This window comes from Podarcis tiliguerta (assembly GCF_965153285.1).
Source record: "Podarcis tiliguerta genome assembly, chromosome: 9".
Classification (NCBI taxonomy): domain Eukaryota; kingdom Metazoa; phylum Chordata; class Lepidosauria; order Squamata; family Lacertidae; genus Podarcis; species Podarcis tiliguerta.
In genome coordinates, this window is record NC_139542.1 from 23,369,451 (window position 1) to 23,394,108 (window position 24,658).

General features: G+C 38.4%; 1 protein-coding gene across 8 annotated transcripts in view; it reads left to right on the forward strand.

Annotated features, from left to right (window-relative positions):
• SGMS2 (sphingomyelin synthase 2) overlaps window positions 1-16,168 on the forward strand; it is a 30,458-nt gene extending 14,290 nt beyond the window's left edge. For 7 of the 8 annotated variants that reach the window (XM_083456820.1, XM_083456819.1, XM_083456818.1 and 4 more), the window contains 5 exons: window positions 7,260-7,930; window positions 9,440-9,557; window positions 9,688-9,841; window positions 13,021-13,187; window positions 14,183-16,168. In XM_083456820.1, coding sequence (XP_083312946.1) covers window positions 7,476-7,930; window positions 9,440-9,557; window positions 9,688-9,841; window positions 13,021-13,187; window positions 14,183-14,386 — 1,098 coding nt within the window. In that variant the 5' untranslated portion in view covers window positions 7,260-7,475 and the 3' untranslated portion in view covers window positions 14,387-16,168. Of the gene's footprint in view, window positions 1-51; window positions 189-7,259; window positions 7,931-9,439; window positions 9,558-9,687; window positions 9,842-13,020; window positions 13,188-14,182 lie in introns of those variants that run through there. The other variant, XM_083456817.1, reaches the window with a different exon arrangement.
• Window positions 16,169-24,658: the final 8,490 nt, after the last annotated feature.

The following is a 24,658-nucleotide window of genomic DNA, read 5'->3' on the forward strand; positions in this document are numbered from 1 at the left end:
ATTACGATTACATCATAAACAGTTCCAACTTTGCCCTGAGTTGCCTCAGAATCTTTCTGAGTACATGTACAGCTCAGCCATTATGTAAAACTGTTGAGCATGAACTGGTTATGATGGCAGTTCAAAGTGTCACTTGGGACATTGAATTGTGCCTAGGATTTGGATCAAAGAACATCTTAAATAGTCAGGTCAGAAGGAAAAGTAGGATGTTTTTCCCTTTTAAGCTTCTTGGACTTTCTTTAAACTTGTATGTATGTTTACTGATTCCCAACCTAATGTATAGCCTACAGTGATTGGGCCACATAGATCTGCTGAGATTCTGCTGTGCAGCCTGCTGAATCCTCCTTTAATAAGTATACTTGGTTTCTTTTCTTCTTTCTCCTCACCCCAAAGGAATTACATTCCTCTTTGATTATATGATGGCAGAAATATTTGGTATGATGTCAGTGGCAAAGAACATCTCCTTCTGTTGACTGCTCACCATTTTGTTGTTGTTGGCATCTGTCTGTCTCAAGAGACTATGGAAGAGTGTCTCATCAGGGGTAAAGGCGAACCATTGGAGAGTTACATCGTCTGCTGTGGGTGTAGAGACCAATACACAAGAGACATGTTTTATTGCAGCTGGGGCAGATGAAGGCTTCTGGTTTTGCTAATGCAGATGCACCGTGGCATTTATTCTCTCTGCACTCCTCTTAGCTTCTGTGGTCATTGCTGTGGCTACATAACTTGACTGTTGCAAAGTGCCAGTATTTGACTGTAGGTACTGGCCTGCTAGAGGTGCTAAGAAGTATGTGCTATGCATTATCAAATTGTGATTTTTTTTGCCTCCCTCCCACTTTCTACTTTAAAAAGATAAAAGCAAAACATTTTTTGGGTATAAGGCAAGTACACACAGGAACAAGTGCCACCAAATGTTACACTAGCAAACTCACAACCTGAAACCCATCAGAGGTCTAAACTTTCCTGGCCTTTTGTGACATCTTTGCCATGGAGATCATCTTGGGTAGAAAGATGAGGGGGAAATACTTTATATAAATGTGGGAAATGTCTGTGCTGGCAGTTTTGGCAGTGCTAAAACTAGTTGCTCTTTAGTTGTTGTTGCTTTTTAAAGTTGATGAATATTTCATGCCTCAACTGGTTTGTTTATTTATTGCATTTATATATTACTTATCTGCCAGTGCACTGAAGGCAGTTTTAGTACAGCTATACTGCCTAACAGACGCAGTGCAAAAAGAAATGGGTGGGGATGGAAGGGGGAAAATAGAATTGATACCTAAATTTGGTTATGTAATGTTGCATAGTTGCTGTTATGAATCATGACCAAGTGGAATGACCCCTGAGACATTTGTGGGAAAGGAAGAGCCAGATAGCAACCAGTCTTAACTGAGTTATGTTTCACATTTGTCTCTTATACTTGCAGTAGCATCAACAGTGATCTCTTATTGCAGAAGAGAGTTATGTTTTCTAACTAGTGTCTGTGCCTTACTTTACACTTCAGTTGGTCTTCTAGCGTCAGGCATCCATGAATACATAAAGTGTATCAGCTTTGAATGTAGACATAATATTGCAACAAACAAGTTAAGAAAAAAGGTCCAGTGTGTAGGTAAAGGGCATACCTGCAGGGTGACCAGTTATGCATCAGCAAAAAGGATAGACACCACCAAGCTGAGGACACAGAGTTGCATATGCTCGTTTGTGTGCAAATGTTAGAAATAATTACTAACATTTAAATTTTACCGAAGAAACCCAATTATTTTCCCATCCAAATCATCCCCAGCATATTATTCAATTTATGTGCTCCCCAGATCACCAGCATTGGTTCATCCTTAATTTACTACCCAGATGATCCAAGTTCTGCTCCAAAATAAAATTTCCTTCAATTACTGCCTATTAATCAATCATTTTATCACTACCCCCTCCCTAAATTTAATCAAACAAAATAAATAGGGTGTACTGGCAGTAGAGCATGATTCCCTTTACTCGGTGGCAGATTCTTACTATGGATAAGGTGTCTGGCAGTGTTTTTTTTTTCTTTTAACTTAAACCAAAAACAAGTTGCATGTGTGAACTCAAACTCCAAATGTGGAGGGAGGTAACCAATGTCATTTCCTCTTCCTTGTAGAGATACTTTATGAGAGGAAATGTATATTCCTTTTTCCATAGTGTTCATAGGAACAACATTGCTTTGCCTTTCACAGGGGCATTAGTTTCTGTTGTAGCTCAAGAGCCAGCCAGCCAACAATTGTAGCTGTTGTGTTTGACTTTAATAGTAGAAGGAAAGATGGACCACTTCATATCTCATCCTGTATATCTGGTACCAAATGGACAAAGTCTTTCCAGACAGCCCTTGAAATATTGAGTGGTCTAAAAGAAAAGAAGACACCTGGCCATCTTAAATCGAATTTTGTCCTCCATAAGTGTTTTTTTCAGAGAAAGATAAGGGATTTAGATTTTTGCAGGAAATAACTCGTTTCTTGAATAAAGAGTGCTAAATTACAATCACATTTTGTTTAAATTTTAGGAAATGATTAAATAAAAATACAGTCGTACCTTGGTTCTCGAACGGAATCTCTTCCACAAGTCTGTTTGACGTTCAGAAACCAAGGCACAACTTTCGATTGGCTTCAGAAGCTTCCTGCACTCAATTGGAAGCTGCGGAAGCCGTGTTGGACATTCGGCTTCCAAAAAAGGTTTGCAAACCGGAACACTTCTGGGTTTGTGGTGTTTGGGAGCCAAAACGTTTGAGTCACACATCAGCACAGTGTGTGTAGCTACTTCCCGTCACACAAAATAATAAATCGTGTCAGGAATGGCAAGAGTAATCTAGGTATCTTTGGATTTAATTTTTAACTCCTACTGTATAGTTCTTTCCATCCCTTTATATTTATGTACAAATGCTAAAACTTTTCACTATGGACAAGGAGTCTATATTTTCAAGAAATGGAAAGAGAGACTACAGTAAAACTATAGTAAAGCTTCTTAACTTAAAATGGAACTGTATTTCTTTATCTCCATGTTTTAGTCGCTGTGTATTCTGTGGTAACATCTTGCCTCATTTAGGAACAAATTACAGTTAGGTATCAACTCTTATATAATTAATACACAAATATTCCAGATTCCTATGTCACTTGACAACCTCTCATGGTGATAATAAATATAAATGACACATCCTAAATATAGCTGAGCCACTTCTTCTTGGTGGGGCATGTGACTAATTACACTTTTCCTTTTGCTGACTGTTGACTCACACTTTTTAGCTGGGTAAAGGAAAGTACATATTACTCATTCTCTCTCTCTCTTTTAATGCCTATGACTAAACTTTGGGCTTGTCCACATCAAACTTTACTGTGTGTTTGCAGCTGTTTGCCATTCCCATTTAATTTGCATAGTCCACATCACATTACCCTCAAACAACACCAGTCTCTGTAAATTCAGGTTTACCTGATATGGGGATAATCCAATAATTCCAATCCACTTGGGGCCCCAAATGGTTTTGGAGAATACTTTATCATAGAATCACAGAATTCCATAATTTGGAAGGTACCACAAGGGTCTAGTCCCGTGGTTCCCAGCATGGGGCACATGCACCACAGGAGGGCAATTTGAGCTTGTTTAGACCAAGTTAATGGCCTTTTAGGCTTCCTCCACGTGAATAGGAGTTCACTTTTGAATAATAAGAATTATATATCATTGGGCGGGGGGCATCAGGATTTTAGAGATGCTTAGGTGGGGCATGGCCAAAAAAAGGTTGGGAACCACTGATCTAGTCCATCCCAGATGGCCTTTTTTTTTACCAAGTATGATAATTATGGAGTTCATCCCCACCCTGAACTCTGACTTCTTCTCTATTCTAGTGCACAAGCTAAGAGTTGACTCTACATCCCAACTTGCTTCATCCTTCATCCTCAACATGCTTTGCTTATAATGTATTGTGTTTATAATGCAGTGCTTGAAACTATGGTGATAATGGGTCACTGTGTTTTGCTCTTGCTCATAAAAGAAGCAATCATTTGTCTAATGAGCTTTATGCCTAATGTTTATAAATGATACTGCAAAGTAAAGTGCTTGATTTGAGAAAAGCTTGCTGTCTGCCTTGATTTGATGGTTCTCTCCTGTGTCTTGAAAGCTGTACTTGGAGATCAGCCTTTTGGCCTGAAATAGCCTATGGCCAAAGCAAAAGCATAATGCAATTGTATTCTGGTTCTTTACGACTGAGTATCTTAAAAGACATTGCCAGTTTTGTACACTAGCCAGTGGATATAAAAAACCTGGTAAAATCATTTTGTACAGTACAACACAAGGATGTAACAAATCCAATTAATGATGACTTAAAGCTATGATATTGGGGAAACCGCAGGTTGTGCTGCAGAGTTATGAAGGATGTAGAATGCATTATTAAATCACACAACAATAGGGATAAGATATCCAAAGAGCAGCACTACTGGACATAAAACTATCTCCTTTCAGTATATGTTCATTTACTGAAGCAGTGAAGTTTATCTTCTCATTTTGAAAACAGCTTAAACTGAACTGAATTTTAGTTTTAATAGTAGGCATTCCTTGCTTTGATATTCTGGTTTGTATGGAGCCCTGACATCAGTTTCCTCATTCCAATGTCATGGGAAATTCTGTTGTGTTTGATTTTGATTTTTGATTTTGTTTTGTTTTGTTTGCTGTCGGAGGAAGAAGAAAAAGGTGAGGCAAGAAAGGAGTGCAGAGACACACTAGTTCCTACCATTTTAGGGACTCAGCTCCGCATTTGTGTAGGGTTCTTAGTTTTTTTCCTCCCAAAGATATCTCATAAGGCAGTGGAGTTTGCTGAAGGGGCAACAGGGTTTTGTGAGCAGGGAGAACTAGTGACAAGGAGCAGTTCTAATAAACTTGAATTCTGGAAGGAGAAGCAGGAGCCAGTTTTCTTTAAATAAATAATAATGCACAATCAATATAGTAGACTTTCTCCCAATTCACATCTTTTATGTGGACTTGGTATCACTCTTACTCAAGGTTACAGGTTATACACATGAACATACTTGTTTCTTTCAGATGAGGTGCCGGGGGGGAGGTGATTAAGCTGCTACTTGGAAGGCAAACATATTTCACACAAATTATTGCAATCTAAAGCAGTATTTCTCAAACACCTAATAATTAGTTTATCGTTCTCTCTTTTTTCTGGTTTAAAATTGAAGGCACGCTTAATTCTTTGCATTCAAAGACATATGTATGTATTTTCTAAACCCGTTTCCTAAAACAATGTGCAGGCATCCTCCTTGCTAGTTCAGGGTAATCTGTAATACTTGATCCTGTTGCAGAACAAGGCATCGGACTTCCTATACCCCAACCCACATAAATAAGAGACCGATAAGACTGGGTTTTGGATAAAAACAGGCCACAACGTTATTGAATACAGATGAAAGAGGTTTGGCTTGGGCATGGGGCAATCTAAATACTTCTGGCCCGCCCGCTGGAAGCGATGTGTGGTCAATCCAGGTGGGGGTTCCTAAGACTTACATCAAATAGGCTGGACATGGCCACTCCCCCCAATCCCTTCAACAGGATACCCCAGCATTTGGAGGGGCAGGCGAGGACTACAACCTCCCCTCCGTCCGAAACAAGGAATTGCCCCAATGCTCAACTATTACTCAGTTTGAACCTAGGTATCAGCTGATATTTCTAGGACTCTCCCATGTCTGTTGGCTATAGTGTGACCTGCCTCAACAAATTCTTGCATTCCCCTCCTTCCCATGATATTCCTTTGATGCCCTTAATTCTGACCATAGGAAAATGTTCCACAATATCTTTTGCCGAAGGGCATAGAATTACATCTAATATATTGCCTTAACTTTCAAAGCACACTTCAGCCTCTCTTGCGGCAATGACTTGACCAACCAATGCTAGTCTAACCATAGTTTACAGCACCACGTAAATAGAAAACTTAGATTTTGCTTACTGTCCATAAAAATATAGTCATCATACGTTAAGGTTTTAGAACATTAGAAGCCAATGTCTGCCTGTTTGTTCATTCAAACTTGCACTTTGTATTTTGAATGATTTTCATTTTCATTTTATTTTTAACTTCATTTGGATTTACAGTTATTGTACTGACTGCATTATTTCTAAAGGAGTGATATTGTATTGACAGATTCTTTTGTTTACACTGTTGTGAAAACAAAGGTGAGCCAGAACAAATAAACTTCAGTGACTAGAATGTTCAGGACTCATTCCTTTGACTGCTTACTTGGTTGTGTATTGTTTCTGGTGATCTTGACCCAACTGCTTTCAGTGTTTGGAGCATACAAATTACTTGGTTTCTAATGGCTACAGATTATTTGGTGCTGCTTCTAGAGATCAAAAGGATAGTGTCAGGCTTGGCTTGTATAATGGATAGGGGAGAGAGAAAGCAAAGATCAAAAAGAACTTTGCAGCTGTATCTAAGGGCAAGCATGTTAAAAGGGAAATAGTTGGACATTTAAGAACAGAATAAGACATAGGGACAGAAATGTATTTTCCTCATTCTTAAGGACATTCTGTTCCCCTTTGTAAATGGGCATACTTTAAAAGCTGAAGTCTTATCTGTCCCATCAAACTTATCTGCCCTACCTGTATCTGATATTACTCATGAATTAAGTGACTTGCAGTACATGGAGATGCCTTGAACCAGTGGATTAGACTTTCACGTACCAAAAGGCATCTTCTACTCCCTGCCCCAGGGACAGGGCTCAGACTAGAAAATTGAAATAGTAAAGAGAATCAAAAGGAGTGTACACCGTGTAACTATTTGGCATTGCTGAATAGCCACAACTTATTCCCATATTTATAAAATTATAGTAGTTTGGCACAACCATGAAGTCAAATGCAGCCTACCAACTATCTAACTGCCCCCTAGCGCTCAAATGGGTCTATGTTTTAGATATGTGTTTACCTGTGATTGGATAATAAATTTTGTGTGTGGTTGTTGTAAGGTTACTGGCCGCCTGCATTATACATAATAAATCACAAGCTTGTAGAACTCTAATAAAAAGGAAGGACCTTATCGTATTGAAGTTGTGACTTCTGGACAAGCTTGATGCCCAGCAACTTGCATTTTAGAATTGCTAGGTACTAAAAGCAACTATTAAGAGCTCAAATCTAATGTCCAGCCATCTCCCAGGAAAGCTCTACTGGACATTAGAAATGGTCGCCACCTGTGCTGTCCAACATACATGCAGAGGTAACTGTGACAATTTTTGCAAAGTTTACATCTTTGTCAACTTTAATTGCAGAGAATGTATTGATGGTCCCTGGAGGAAAAGCTTGTGAGACTCTTTCCGGAAAACTGAAGCCTTAATCGAAAGTTAAATTGGAATCTCCAGTTTCTACATGCTTTGTTAAAGGACCAAGATTGGCTGGAATTACGGGAGGCAGACTTTAAAAGAAGCAGGAGATAATATTAGAAATCAGACAAGAATTTGTTAATTTTGCTGCACGTGTTAGGCCTGATGGATACCATAGAGACAGCAAAGCTTGAAGAGCACATGGAAGTCCAGAACAATGAAACTGCAAATGGTTATGTTCGACCCACACTCACTGTCAGTGAAGAGAACAAGAACAGCAGCAGCAAACCAAAGGGTTTATCCAATGGCTTGCGGAAAGGCACTAAGAAGTATCCAGACTATATACAGATTTCTATGCCCGCTGAATCTAGAAACAAACTTCCTTTAGAATGGTGGAAAACAGGCATTGCCTTTGTGTATGCTGTCTTCAACTTAATTCTAACGACTGTCATTATCACAGCGGTACATGAGAGGGTGCCTCCCAAGGAGCTCAGTCCTCCATTGCCAGATAAGTTTTTTGATTATATTGATCGTGTAGAATGGGCTTTTTCTGTATCAGAAATAAATGGAATTATACTGTTTGGATTATGGACAATCCAGTGGCTGTTTCTCAGATACAAGTAAGTCACACAGCTTCTTTTCTTCTTATTATTAAAGACCAAACTAGATGTCAATTAAATACATAGGCAGTTATGTAACTTGTCTGTCTTTAACTAATTAATCACTTCCCTACAGGGCTCAGAATAGAAATCTGTTTTACGGCATGGCTAGGGATTTTAGAAAAAAACTGTATGAGGGGACTTCCATTCCAATCTCAATGGGGGAGTGATTCCTTTACAGTGAGAATTGAGCTTCCTCAACCGTGCAGTTAGCTTAGGAAAAACTGATACGTAGTGAACATTACACATAGTAAGGACACATCTAGTTTGGCCATCCCTGAGAGAATTCAGAGTTTTACCTATTAATCATAATTTACTTATTAATCATGTGGACTTGCAAAAGAGAGGACTGAGATACTAGAAAAAAGATACATTCAAGTCTGCAATAATGCTTGCTAACATTTTGGATTATCAGTTTTTCCTTCTTTATATAATTATGTTTAAAACAAATGGATTTGTAACAAAGATGCAACATATTTATATTTAATCTGAATGTGATTTAAGATGCAGTCCTATAGCAATTTATCTGGGATTAATTCCTGTTCAACTCAATGGGACATACTTCTGATTGTTCAATTCACCTAAAAGAAAACTAGCACAACAAATATTTAATATGTGCTACTATCTGTATTCCAGTTTATCAGTGCCAAACCCTTCATGCAGAGAGTAGTTCTATGGTCACAGCCACATACAGGAAGCAGCTAGTAACATGATGAATTATGCAGCTTCCCAGAGTTGGTTGTATGGGAAATAAGCAATCAAGTCTTGCAGGAATTGTCACTGCTCTACATCAGCTGTTTTACTCAAAAATATGTATATGCCACCTTCCTAGAATCTAACCTTAAAAGTGATATATGACTATGATAACAGATCCCATAAGATACACTTGGGTGGTCAAATAATAGAGAAGAGCATGTCTTAGTAGTTCCACAGGTATGAATTGCTCTTTTTGGAGCATATTGGTCCATAAGATAGACATATTACACTCAAATGTTGCAAATCTTGAAAAATCCAAAACTTTACTATAAAATTTATGGTGTCATTGGCTCAGTCCTGTGGAACATTCTTCCAATAGAGATTCAGCAGGAAATTTCCATTTTAACCTTTAAACATCTGCTGAAAACTTTTCTATGATGGTAGGTTTATGTGGACAATTAAGAAAACATATTTTGCAATAGTTAGCTTGTTTGTGATTTTAAATTTTTGCTTGGTTTTTATTGTGTATGTATATATAATTGTTGCAAACCACTTTGATATTTTTTGACATTGCAGTAGAAAAGTATTTTTTATAAATGAATAAATAAGAACGTGGCTGTAACAGTTTTCCTGTTGTACTCATTATCCTATGCTATGGAGTACAGATTAAGAGTGGGAAAGATATCATGTTGAATTTTGCAGGCATAGTCTTTTTATGGAGTTGTACTTATAGCATAACTACATGAACAATCTCTCTTTAATTTTATTTTTCAGATCAATAGTGGGACGAAGGTTCTTCTTTATAATAGGAACTTTATACCTTTACCGCTGCATTACCATGTATGTCACCACTCTCCCTGTGCCTGGAATGCATTTTCAGTGTGCTCCAAAGGTAAACCTAGTAAATGCAAATTATATTTATTTTACAAATCAGTTGGCTTGGAGTTCTTTATCCAACCAAACACTTCCAGTCTCCTTCAGCTTGTGTTTCTTCTTATTTTGTTCTCCCTATGACAAACTAGCTAAATGGAAATTCTCAAGCCAAGGTTCAACGGATCCTGCAACTAATTTCCGGCGGTGGACTGTCTATAACAGGCTCACACATCTTATGCGGAGATTTCCTGTTCAGTGGTCACACTGTAGTGCTAACACTCACTTACCTATTTATCAAGGAATGTAAGTTACAATTTTTCAATTTTTCTTTCTTTTCATAAATGCTTAGCAACACTACTCCACTGATTTTTATACTAGTTTAAGTATTCTGTATGTGCACCAATCTAACCAAATGCTTCTGATTTTGGACTGAAAATAGAAGAAAGTCTGGGCCAGTTCTGACATTTTTGCCAGTGCATGAAATACTTCTAAAATTGCTCCATTTGGTGACTCTTACATGGTAGATCAGTCATGTGAAGCAGCTTACCAGGTTTTCCTGTAGGAATGTAATTATCCCAAGGAAAAGTTTGTACTTAAGTGGAAAATATGGGCAGGATTGAATTAATGAGTGCCACCAGGAAACCACAGGCAAGGACTTCCACTGGCACAACTGGGGTTTCCCCTCTTCTTCCCCCAGGTGTCCCCTGAAGTTGACTTGGGTAAGGGAAGAGAACTCCTAGAACAGAAAGTGGGTGAAGGAAAGAGCAAATTGATAAACCATGCAAGCTGCAATGCTTGCACTAACAGAGCAATCTGCTTTGCACTACGTTGAATTCCTGTCTGTTACTCAGTTCACTTGATGAACTGCTCCACACCTAAAGCCTTTCTTATTTTCCTAAATGTTTCGTATGGTTTTAGATGGTCTTAGAGTGGCAATCATAATATGCAAACAAGGCCTCATGGTCTTACTTTTTGGTTGTTATTTTTTAAACACAGCTATCTAATTTAGATTGCTTGTTGCAACTGTTCCTTCAGTTAGAAAAAAGAAAAGATGTTTGTGTTCCCAAGCCTAATTCAATTACTATAAATTGGTGTAGGACAGAAATAATTGCTTATCTTTCTCTTTGGCATTGTCTTCCTTGTTGTTTCTTTTTGCCACGAGGTCTCATAAAATAAATATTCCCTTATTTATTTGCATGTTTATGCCACGCTTCCTTCAGAGAACTTGGTGTTGCAGAGAAGGTCCCGTGCACACTTTATCCTCATAACAACCTTATAGGGTCAAGTAGGCTGATAGAGAGTTCCTGGTCCAATGTCAACCAATGATGGGTCTTCCTAGTCATCGTCCAAAACTCTACCCACTTCACTACATCAGCTTGTAGTTCTAGAAGACTTACTCATGAGTACAGTGGTACCTTGGGTTACATACACTTCAGGTTACATACGCTTCAGGTTACGGACTCCGCTAACCCAGAAATAGTACCTCGGATTAAGAACTTTGCTTCAGGGTGAGAACAGAAATCGGGCTCTGGCGGTGCGGCAGCAGCAGGAGGCCCCATTAGCTAAAGTGGTGCTTCAGGTTCAGGTTAAGAACAGTTTCTGGTTAAGAACAGACCTCCAGAACAAATTAAGTTCTTAACCCGAGGTACCACTGTACTGTATTTTGGTTGTTAGAAGGCTGGTGCTACAAAGGACAAGCATGTCATAAACTGGGTTCCATATAAACTGGAAACATGCCTTTCATTGGCATATGCACGTTCCCATTAACATGTAGGTTCTGTGAAGCCTGAATATGTGGCAGTTTCTGGTAATGTAATATACATATTACATTTTAATACATTAGTGGAGGTGGGAGAACATTATGTGGACATAATGTTCCACGAGTAGTTGGTAAATAGCTGTTTCATGCACTATTTTATGTGAGGATGTTGTCACAGATGTACTGTGGTCATGTTTAATCATCCCATTTAATGTTGTTGTTTAGTTTACCTATCTAGCATTTAGCATATGCCCTTTGCAGAAAAAGGAAAAGGAAAGGAAAGGAAGGAAATTATTACTGACATGGGGCTATTACAGCCATTCTTCTTCACTAGATTGTCCTGTGAACCCTGGAATACTGCTGGCAGGGTTTTATAAATAAGTGGTGTGGACTGTACATCAGGATATTATCTACTAATTTCTTGTTCCTGTATGATTATGGGGGTGCGGAGATGCTGTTTGAAGCAAGAGCAAATACTGCTCCATTATTCTGAAGCTGAGTGCAATATGCTCCACTGATCTTTCTGAACAGGCATTTTGCCAATCTGAAAGATGCTTCCTGTGTTCTCATCCCTGTTTATCAATATATTTAACTCCCTGGCCAGAGATGGCTGTACAAGCTTCCTTCCCTCCATTTTGACATTTATTTTTGGAATGAGCAATAAAATGCAGTAGTGTACTGGTTTGTTTGTATTTTTAGTTAATTACATAAATTGGATTAAATTTATTTGAAATAGGTACTGGTGCTGTTATTCTTCAAAAAATGCAGAAGGAAATGAATGATTCTCTGATCTAATTTTGCTATCTTCTTTCCTTCCTGAAATATAATTATGATTAGTGTGCTACCATGTAAAAAGTGGCCATGGATTGAAAAAGAAAGATAGTAATATGGTGGTGGGAACCATTTACCCCTTTGAATGAAGGGATTAATTTTCTTTTTTACTTGTATGCTTTTATGGATGTCAGATTGTTGCAGCACAATTTTAGGTTATGGTAGTGATGGTTCTGTAACACTCCTTCCATTACCTGCCAGTATGTTCCTTCCTCATAGTGTCAGATAGCAAAGACGAGTGACAAGAGGCTTGCAGCAAGTTGGAAGAAGATGGGGAATATGGGGAACAAGTAGTAAATCTGATCATTGTTGAGCTAGGTGGTACTCTTTGGGTGCCAGATTGGAGCCCATATTGCTAACCCATCTTTATAAAGCAATGTTGGTGGTGCAGATTATGCAATTGGCCTTGAACATAGGAGACTGCCATTGGTCCATCTAGTCCAGTGCTATTTACACCAAGGGTAGTAGTTCTCCAAAGTCTCAGGCAGAGGTTTTTTTCCTTGATGGAAAATTCTTTTAATTGAATAACGCAAGGATTAAGCCCAAGACCTTCTGCATGGCAGTTGTGTATTCTGCTATATCCCCTAGGAGCATTAGTCAGATGTGTATTGTATACAAACCCAGCCAGCAGCATAGTGCAAATTGAGCAAATCAGCTGATTAGCCAGCATTCATATATTTATCTCCTGTTAAATTTACACTATGGGATCAAATTATATGGCAATCTGTTCCTGTGAACTAAATATAATATTTTAGTTTATGTCTCTGTGTCTGCATGTGCATATCCATGCATTTGCATTCACAAATTAGTTCAAATTCATATTAATCTGTTTTGCTGCTCTAGATACAATTCTCATATGAAACCTCTTTAACATGCTTTCCTTCTTGGGCAGATTCACCTCGTCACTTTTGGTGGTATCACTTGATCTGTTGGTGTATGAGTGTTGCTGGAATAATCTGCATCCTAGTAGGACATGAACATTATACTATAGATGTTGTCATTGCTTATTATATCACCACAAGGCTCTTCTGGTGGTATCACTCAATGGCTAATGAAAAGGTGAGTAACGGGAATACCAGCTTCTAAATTAATGTTAGGTACTTGAGATATATAGTACTGCTTTACAAAATGTATTATGTTAAAATGAGATTGCTGAATTATGCTGGACTTTTTAAAGGCATTTTTACTTTCCCCCTGGAAATCTCATGGGTCAACATCTAAGTAAATATTGGTATAATCCAGAAAAAAAAGTTAGTCATGGTGAAGTTTATTTGAATTTAAGGCACTAACATCCCAGTCCCACACTGAGGAGTAAGACCTGCCTTTTCAATCAGTTATCATTTCAAGTAAATGTGCACAGGAATCCCACCATAAACATCTAACTGCACACATTTGTTGCAACTGTGTTTTGGTAAATCATATCCAGTACCTTAACTACACTATACACGTGAAGCTTTTTAAAAAAAAGTCTATCACAAATCTGGTTCAGTTTAAATGAATGCCTTTCTAAATTACTGGAACTTCCTTTACTTAATTGTGAACCAGTTAACGGTAAGTGGAGAGGCATTTTCACTACGTGAATGGAATGCTGGTCAAAAATATTGTAGTTAGTCTGGAAAACAAATAAAGCCATTTGCTGTAAGTAGCACAAAAAATGACCAAAAGAAAATTTCTATATGAGGTTAAGCAGGTTTGAGCTGCCTTATTACCTTCATGGGAGTCTAGGAATCCCACGTGTATGTCTCTGGGCTCCTTGGAGTAATACGAGGAGTTAATAAATAATACTACTTTGCCTGGTTTTACTTTACTGCCCTCTGTTTCAAATGGCGTCAGTTATCATAAAATTCCAGCATGAAAACCAATATGGGGCTGAAGGACAGAGAGAAACTGATTGTCCTATCTGAATTATACCTATGTTTTATATGCTTTTTACTGCATGGAAGTGCTTTCTTTCTAAGGAAAAAATAAGAATTATTCCAGTGGTTTAAATATGTCTCTTTTGAAAGCAGTCTCAGCAGGATCTTAATACATTTTTCTCCCCCCTCTTAATGCAGAACTTGAAAATCTCATCACAGACAAACTTTCTCTCTCGAGCATGGTGGTTTCCAATATTCAATTTCTTTGAAAAGAATATACAGGGCTCCGTGCCTTGCTGTTTCTCATGGCCAATATCTTGGCCCCCTAGCTGTTTCAAGTCTTCATGCAAAAAGTATTCCCGGGTTCAGAAAACGGGAGAGGACAATGAAAAATCCACCTGAAGAAAACGAAGACAAGAGAATGTATTGTTCTTTACTTCTACCAAAACATTTGTGCTATAACCAAAGCTCTTAAGATGACTAGATTGTTAACTGCAGAAGTGGACCAAACTTTGTGCAACTGATCTGAGAAAAGACAATTGTAGACACAAACAAAATAACTATTGCCCCTTGGTATATTTTTCTAGTCATACTGTACAGTTTCATCCCACTCTTCAGCGCTAGTAGACACTGGCACTCAGTGGCACTCTGGTGCCAACAGAACACTTCCTGAGGAGGAGGAAAGCTAGGACATTGGTTTCTTAATGAGATTCAGAGGTGCCAAAGAACACATCACACCATCTGTTGTTAAATATCACTCATCCCACAGAAGCACTGAAACAAAATATCTGCTTTAGACTTGTGCAGTTTGAAGAGCAAAACCATAGTAAACGATAAAAGGCACAATACTGGTCTTTCTAGCTATATGCAGAGAGTAGCAGAAGTTGGCAAGCAGTGGTCTTACTATTCTCACTAGTGAAGGCAAGACTTGTTTTACATAACTGGTGAAACCAGAAGTGAACCTTGATCTTTTTATACACTCTTATGGGAATGAATATATTATAACCCTGTAATGCCACCACTGTTTCCATATACTCTAGCTACCCTCTATTGTTTTTTACATTTTTTAAAAAAAATAAGTGGCAATTTTATATATATATATCCATATATGACCATAAAACCTATTTTACCTGATGATACTGTAAGTTAGAAATAATGTCTACTAACATCGTCAGCATTCAACAACAGGAAAAAATAATTTATTGTTAAAATGCATATATGTAAGGCAAGGGAATTATTTAAATTTCTGCTGGTCAGCTTGCATGAATGTGTGGTGCATGTGCATAACACATTTTGAGTATATGCACTTTGCAGCAAATGCTCAAAAAATGGAGGATCTGTAATTGAAAGAGAATGTTGATACTCCTTCAGGCAATGACTGAAAATACCACTGAGTGCGGACAACCACATTGTTGGCTCTCAGAGGTATAAATTTGTAATTTTAAAGAGTCATAAAATTCCTGCAGGATTGTTAACATTGTTTTTGTGATTGTACGTGGCTGTGCATCTACACATGTATAGCAAATAATACTTAAACTTGAGTGAACCATTTAAATGCTGTGGGAGACAAAACTTCTCCTGATCCTCCAGTCACTCACTGGCTTTGCTCTTCTGTAAGGATTTTTTGAAGGCTTAAAAAGAAATGGTGCGATTTTTGCAAAAACTATGGAACAGTGGGCCTGAGAGCTGGATGTGATACATCTACAGATGAACATCACATTGTTTTTTCCTTGGTGTGAATTTGAGTTGTTGTGCCAAGGGTATTCACTGCAATAGGTGTGTTTGTTCCACTATTACCTAACACTATATTTATTTATTAAATGGTCATGTGGCCAGTCTGCTACTTTATTGTTTACAGATTTTTTTTGGTTGAACAAAATGTTTCTGTGTAATATAAAACTGTATATGTGAAAACACCCAAACATTTATTAAGTTAATGTTTAAGAAAGCTAATATGGCCCACTTTTTTTGTTCTGTTTTGTACAGGAATCAAACAGTGTCATTACCATTATAATATCTAGTAGTTAAATGTATTTTTCATTGTTGCCAATTGCTTTTCTATAAAAAAATCAGTAAAAGGAGCAGCTAGAGAAATAACTATTGAATTTGCTTAAGTCTAATCAGTTACTATAACTTTTTTTAAAATAATGCTTTAAAGAGTGACATTAAAAAAAAGTAATGAGACAATTTGACTGGAAAATTTATTCTAATTTAAAATTCAGTGTGTAGGTCTGGGTGTTTCTTTCATTCACAGGCCAGGCCGTTAAGCTAATTCTGGTTTTCAGACTATCACTTTGGCAACAACAAATCTTAGTACAACAAATAATGCATCATGGGAACAGAAGATAGTGAAGTATGATAATTCAGCCAGAAACCTTACTTTTATGGGTAATTTTTCCTTCCTAGAAATATTTAACTTACTTGCTCTCAGGCCAGTTACAGGTACATACATAACTTTTTTGTGTTAATAACTAACAAGGTTAATAACTAACCAGTAAACGATTAGATGCAGTGGCTAATAAAATGACAAAATCAGATTTAAAATTTAAGGCTAAAACAAACTTAACTTATTTTGATTTGCATTGGAGATGATGGTCACGGTCCTGATAAATACAAAGGAAAGTATGTAGAGGGACTCCTTCTGATACATCAGTCACCCCAAGTCCTATTTCAGGGCCGCTTCAAACATGGCAAAATGTATAAAGGAGAGAGCATTTCTGTATGAATATAGCATTCAAGCTGTGTAGATCAACAAAATGTGTGCATATGTTTGCACATTAACAATCTACACCTATCCTGCATGCTACAACAAAGTGGTTCTCATGATGCATTTTATCACATTTGAAGCAACCCTCAAGCTGGACTGAAACTCAGATGTTTCAAAAGCAAGTGGCAAAGTTCGTGGTAAAACTTCTGTGTGGACAAAAGGTCTCGTGTCTTTTCAATACGTTGCATGTGTATTAGGGGTTCAGCCAGAAATTGAAAGCTACACTTGCAAAAATAGTCTCTTCCTTCAAGTCCTCAACCTGGTTTCTGTACTTTAACATCAAATTGCTAACCTTTTAAATTTCTAAGGTAGACCATCTAGGTTTGAGGGCACCATCTGTGACTGAAACATGTACATTTTATCTCCTAGACGACAAGTGTAGATCAGAGAAAGTTGGACTGTTTATCTCCCATTCAAAATTGGTGAAACTTGAGCTGCAATTTTGTGCTTTTAAAAAAAATATTATTCAGGGGGACTTTGGCATGCTTCTCTAAATTGCTTTCAACACTAAAGCACAAGGATCTGGTATTCAAATAGTATATAAATGCACTGGCCAGTTAATTAAAATAAAGAGATAGAATTGAACTATACAGCTATTTCCATAATTCACAGTGAAATTTGAGCTTCTTGGTTTGGATTCTTGTTTTGGATGAGAAATACTAAAGTGGAGAATAAATGAACCCATCTCCTTAGATGGCAAGTGTAATTTGATAAGCTTGTAGATAACTGTTAGCAAAGGAATGCCTAGTAAACTACAGTAGTACACTACTTGAAAACAGCTTCAGGATTAATCTCCTGACAAATAGGGGGAAATAGGGAGAATATTGAAAATGATGCAGTTTTTGTTGACCGTGTTTATTCTGGTTCTTAGTGAGCTTTTTTGCTCTTGTTCATTTCAGTATATTGTTTAAAAGGCCTGCACAACTTATGACAGACATGTCTGCTGGATACCTAAGGGCTTAAATAATCCTCTTGGTTTTGCTGTCTACAAAACCAAACCAGGGGAGCTGTAGAGTACCTGGCTGACCATCATATTTGGCTGGGAGGCTGCATTTGGCAAGATGGTCACAGGCTATGAAGGCCTGGCCTCTGGTATTAACTTTATTGCCAAATATTTCCAATAACTTTATTGCTTGACAAATCGACTGAAAACGATTGTAAGAAAAGAAAGTATACAGGATAGGAAGGAGCTTAAATATAAGTTTCATTATCTCTTTAAAACTATAAAAAATACCAGTCTGTACTCTGAAGTCTCCTTCAGCTGTCAAAGCAAAGGCATCCCAAAAGCATAGCTCAAAAGCTTGAAATATGATATACATAAAGTCAAATTTGTAACTGGCACAGCGAGGTAGATAATGTCCATCCCGAAGTAAAAACGAACCAACAAATGAGAAACAAACAAAAATCTTAGAATACATTCAAAATCATTATTGTGGTCACAGCCCATCCTCCTTTTGTTTCCTTCCAGTTTTATGGATTTTTATTGAATTAAATATTCTTTATACAAGCCACAGCAGTAAAGTTGAAATTTCTTGGGCATGCCCCCCCCCCCCCCGGGTAGGATGTGCATTTCTCTTGTGATGTCAGTGAAGTGCCTCTGATAACATTTCTAAAATACCAAGTTCTGTTTTAGGTGCTTATTTAAAGATTTTGGCCATAGTTGTATCTTGTAAAGAAAAGGAGGACAGGGAGAGTGCTTTAGTATGATGACTGGCAACAGAAGTCTTGGATATGTTACTAAACCTAGATATATAATCCAGTGTACGTAGCCTCTGTGTGTAGTGCCTGTTAGCCCCCTAATGGACATGCACAGTGTTGCATTTCTGTTCAATGTCAATCAGTTTCAATGAGCATATTCTTGTGGCTGAATCTTTAAAGGTTTATTAATTCAAGTAAAAAAGGCACTGTATGCCCACATGTTTTGCATTAAATATAATTTCAATTTACTTTTTGTCTACAACACTGTTGTAGTGTATGCTTCTTAGGTCTTTCTAATTTGGCTCAAGAGGCAGAAGTGAATATATTATGACTAGATATGCAGTATTTTGTGGGTTTAAACCCAGCAGCTGTAAGTATAAGATAGCGGCATCTGGATGAAGTTTTCAAACCCTTTACCTATGATCTGTCAAAACAGATCCTATGGCTTGGATCTAGTTGCATTGAAGTCAGTTGGAATCTAATCATCATGACTATCAGCACAATCTTAGCCATGTCTCCTCAGAGGTAAATTCTATTGAATTCAGTAGGGCTTACTTCCAGGTAAGTGCGGTTATACTCAAGTTGTTTATTCCAGTGGCACCCGAGTTCAATTAACTTGGGCTACAATCTGATATTCATACTTTCCTGAGAGTAATGCCCACTGAACTCAATGGGACTTACTTCTGAGTGGACATGTGTAGAATTACACTGTTAGTCTGGATCCAGCTCGTTATATTTAATTTTTAGAAATCCTCTGAACTTTTTGAGTGCTGATATATTTTGATATAAACACCCTGAGCAGAATAAATATTTCAAAGCTTGGATTTTCATCATACTACAGAAGCAGATGTTGAACTCCCTGCAAAATCAGGATAGTGAGAATTGCACTTGTAATCTAGCAGCAACTGGAGGTCACAATGTTGTCTACCCCTGCTCTAACATATCCTGCTTTTCCCCAGATAAATTTTGACTGGGATTCGCTTTCTTTATGCTAAAGTAAGCAAAAAGAGCAGCTAAAATTTACTCTGGTAAATGTTGCTTGAGAAGAGTTAGGATACCTTTCCAAGTATTATTCTAAAAAAAAGAAGAAGAAGTTGCACTACACTATCTGTATACAACCACAAAGAGGTGTACCTAGGGGTTGGCAAATTTGGCCCACCCCTCCTTCTGCAAAAATCACCCCAGGCTTATATGTTGCACCCGTTGCTCCCCACTTCCTTGCTCATCAGGCGCTTCTCCTTTTGCTCAGGAGAGAGAGAGGTGGCTGATGGAAAGGGTGCTCAAACCCTCAGCCTCTTCCTCTTCCTCTCCATCTGTTGTTCCTGCTGATGCCTTCCCTTCCCTTTTATTACAGCAGCCCAGCAATCAGCAAAGGAGCTACAGCATCTTGTTTACATTGGATACACACACCGTTTACTGGTATTGCGAATGCACAAGACCCCTCCCATGCGTTGGGGTGGGTGGGTGGGTGCATGAGTGTTGGTTGGGAAAGGCTTGGGAATATCCTTTATCTTTCTTTCTTTTCTCCTTTTCCTCCACACTTTAATGCGGACATTAAAGTGATGGAGAGATCAGACCTCCCCCTGCTGTCCTTTTTGGAAACAGCCTTTGCCATGAATGAACATAAGGGCAAATTTGCAAGATAAGCACTAGGGCAAGGTTTCCCAAACTTAGGCTTCCAGCTGTTTTTTTGGACTACAATTCCCTTCATTCCTGACCACTGGGTCCTGCTAGCTAGGGATTATGGGAGTTGTAGTTCAAAACAGCTGGACAACCAAGTTTGGGAAACTGCACTAGGGTATTGCTTGCTTATAATATTTGTTTGTGTGCATTTGGATCTAGAAGACAACATATATGTTTACACCAATGTGAATACATAAAAAGGGCATTGCTGCATACAATCAGCTACAAAAACAGAGTCCGGTTTATACTGAAAATAAAATACCTGAACTGAAGGAAGGAAGGAATGGTGAAGCTGACATACATTTTGAAGGAAAATGTAACCAATCCACTTTAAACACTTTAATTACAATAGTTTCTCAGCCAGCATTTTTTAAAAAGAAAACTCATGGAGTGTTTTATTCCTTTGTTGTAAATAGAGCCTCACACTGCAAGACTTTACATGCCTACTCAAAAGTAAGCTCCACTGAATTAAATAGAGCTTACTCCTAGGAACTGGATAATTACTTTGCAGTCTTACACTGTGCCTGAGCATTCTCACAGTTTCGTTTCATTCATTCATTCATTCATTCATAGCCCACCTTTTTCTCTAACAGGGACTGGAGGCTGCTTAATCCATCTAGTCTAGCATCCTGTTCTAACATCCTCTCGGCATTAAATCCACATCAAGCACCTGATATACTTTATTACTTCCTGCAGGTACTTTATTACTTCCTCCAGTGCTTTTTTTTTCTGGGGGGACGCAGGGGTACACATACCCCTAAACATTTTGTGAATCTAAGTTTGGCCTCATTGAGGGGTCAGTATTTCAATATGAGTAGGAAAATGAGAGTACCCCTAAATATTTTTTTATTAAAAAAGCACTGCATGCAGTTATCACCGGAATAGCTTGGGAAGCTTGAGTTAAAAAAAAAAGCAGCCCAAAATACCAGAGTTGGTTACTGCTGTATTTAGGATTGCTATTTTCTGGTAGTTATGGATTTTCCCCTTCTGATTCCTTGCTACAACTGTAATACATGAAATGTGGGGATAAGGACATTTTAGTTTTTCTTTTAGAACATAGAGCTCCAGTGACAGTGCAGTGCACATTTACTTGTGTGTGCATGATAGTCCTGTGCAAACTAATTTACACAAATGTATGTATAAGCCCTGTTAAACACAGACTTACTTCTGAGTAAACATGGATAGGATTGGACTGCCTGCATTTCTTCAGTCCCGTACTCAATAGAGGTAAATCTGCAATCCATGCACATTTACTTTGGGGTAAACCAAATTTTTTCCTTATTCCACCTTTAACAGGTTAATAGAGATGGTTGTGTTTCTACTTACACATAAATAAATGAAAAGACTAGTTCCTTAGGTTGTGATCCTAATCACACAAGCAAATAAGCCATATTGAACTCAATGGAACTTACTTAAACACTCACAGGATTGTAAATGTAGTTCCCCAGGTTGTAAGCAGAGATATATCTGTGTGTTTGGAACTGCAAACTTGTAATAACAGTTCGATACGATCATAAACAGCTCAGTAATGTTTGATTCACTAATGTTGAACCTTTACAAGTGCAAACATCCACTGTGAAAATCAATGGATGTGCTGCCCTTCTTAAAAGAGGAACATTGTCAGCAAATCATTAGAAAATATAAAGCACCATTACAGTGAAGGTTAAAGACCTTCTCCTGCTGCAGTGAAACAATAGCGCAAGGGTAGTTAATGCAGTGCCCTCCAGATGCTCCCCACAACCCCAGCCCACATGGCAGATTATCATGGTGTTGTAGTCCACAACATCTGTAGGCGGGGCAGCCCAACTTTTCATACCAAGTGGGCTGCAAGAGTACTTTGACGTGAAACATGCAGGCCACGCACTACCTTGTCACACTGAGGCCAAAATCTGATGCCCCCTCCAGCCCTCACACTGCTTTCCTAAAGCTGGCTGAGCTAGGTGCTGAGCTTTTGGAAGGAGGCATGAGGCTCTGGCAGGGTCCCAAAGTCTAGCACCTCAACCAGCTTTGGAAAGGCAGCACAAGGGCTGGGAAGTACATCAAATGTTGCAGAGGACCGCAAAAAAGGCATGCTTGATCTGAAGGGCATTATGTTAGCTATCTCTGCAATAACCCTAGACACTTCCCTGAACATAGTCTGTTTCTACACTATATTGTACATATGTTTTAAACATATTTGAGTATTTCCACTCAATAAATCCTGTCCACTGTAGACCTATTACGAAGCTATCACTGCTAAGACACAGTTATCAGCATTTGCACAAAATTCATGATCCTTGGGGGGGAAAGCAGTACAATTTTAGCTAATTTAAATATGTGTGGTAGATGTGCCTTTTTGGTCTTGGTCCTATCCGGACAGTAGCTTTGTGATGTTCTACTTGTAATATACAAAATGGGTGTAGAGGATATATCCTAGGAAAAAAAAGAGATATCTCTTTCAACCAGTCCTTCATTCACAATAGTTAGCAGCAGCAACTGATCAACATCTACCGATCAATTCTTGACAGTCCTGCAGTCTAAAAGAGCTTAGTACAGGCCGGCCTGACCCAGCTGGTCTGACCTTTGCAGTGTTAAATGCAGTCAAACGGCACAATCTCTTAATAAACTATGTGAGTGTGTGCAGATCTCAGAAGCAGCACAGTATAAACACTTCTGTGTGGTAGAGAGCTGCCAAGAGCTGGCAGGTACTGGAACAAACCTGTAACACTACTTAAAGGCAGGGCTTTTTTTTCCAGCCAGAACTAACCAAAACTCAGTTCCAGCACCTCTCAGGTGGGCACCACTGCCATGATAAGAGAACAATGATGATTTCAGGCACCTCTTTTTCCAGAAAAATAACACTACTTAAAGGCATATATTAGTGCTTTGCTACTACATTAAGAAATGGTGCCTTTTAAAATCTCATTCTAATAGCATTGTATGCCTGTGCTGTGATTGATAAGTGATACAATGAGAGATAAACATTATGGCAGGATTCTGATTTAGGTGACTGGCCTTATGCAAACATTTTTCTTTCATTCATGAATCTGTTTTCCATAGATTTTCACAGCCTTTGAAGTTATTTGTTCTGTAAATTGCAGACTTTATGTACACTTACCAGTATTAGCGGTGTGGTATGTTTTGTAATATTCTGAAAAACTTCACTGCAAAACAATGCTATAAGAATAAAGTGCCTATTGAAAAAATGGTTGAGAACTGTATTTTGAAATGTGTTTATTTAAAAAGTATAGTCTTCCTTGATCACCTATTATTCTCTGGTTCCTACTGTAGTGTGCTTTTTTATTATTAAAGTTAATTCTGCGCAAGAATCCTTGCTTTCTGTAACCTGCTACATAATGCAATACTTTATTTTGCATAATATGACCAGTGGCACATGGAAAGATGAAGGCAAGTACTTGCCTGAAGTCCTGGGTACTGAAAACACCACAATCTCCCCGCTATGTTCAGAGGAACACAAACCCTGGTTAAGTGCCAAGACCCCTGAAATTTCTTGCTACCGCTCAGCAGGGATTGGAGTGGCCCTGTTAACAGTAGAAATGGGATGGATAGATTAGGCACAGCAAGACAGACTAGGGACCTGGTCAAGTTCACTGTGCATCTCAAAATTGTATCACTGTCTGACAAAGGGGCGCAAAATGGTTAATTCTATCCTGGTTGCCTCCTTGGTTTCTAAGGCTGATGATGAGTACGTTGTCAACAGTTTTGGTGACTTGTATTGTTTATTGTCAAGGGCCTTTACAGTTCACATCACATAGTATAAACTATCACAAAATTAAGTGTAGAGCATCCTTATTATCAACCATGTGTTACTGTACATTATGGAGGGTGTGCTGGTTTGTATATGTTAAATGACAAGAGGAGGGAGCGGCCATGAGGTGGAGTTCAGAAGTTCAGAAGCAAGGCAGGGCATGGAAAGGAGTTGAAAGGGCGTTTGATAAACTTCAGTTCACTTGCTTTGGGTTTGAAACAGCTGATTTCAGGTATTACCTGTCAGAAATGGCTTGGTTTCTTTTGAGTAACAATAATAGCTCTGTAACACACAGAGTGGCCCTCTATGCATTGGCTGCAAAAAATATCAGGATAACGCATTTAGATAAAATCCCTGTAAATTGTTGTGGTGACTGAGAGCTTTAATCTGAAATCAAGCTAGATTTAAGCTTGTTGATGTCTTTGGCACCTTCTCCCTCTTACATCATGGATCTCGCCTTATATTATGAATGCATGTTCTGTATTAGTTCATTAGCCCTATCGCCACAAGTTTAGTCAGCTGAACAATAAACTTATGAACTAGAAACTACTGCAGATGGGTGCAATATGGCAGCAATACGACGCGTCCTGAATAAACTAATAAAACTCCAATCCCACCCTGAGGGATATAAATACATAAAAAAACAAGAACAAAACAATGCTTGCAGAATGCACCTGTCCTGCAATAAACATGGGGCTGGGAGATGTCCCCCTCCTTTTCCGCTTTTCTCTTCGCCTTTGACCCCTTCGCTTTCTCCTCCCTTCCCTCCCTCCCTCCC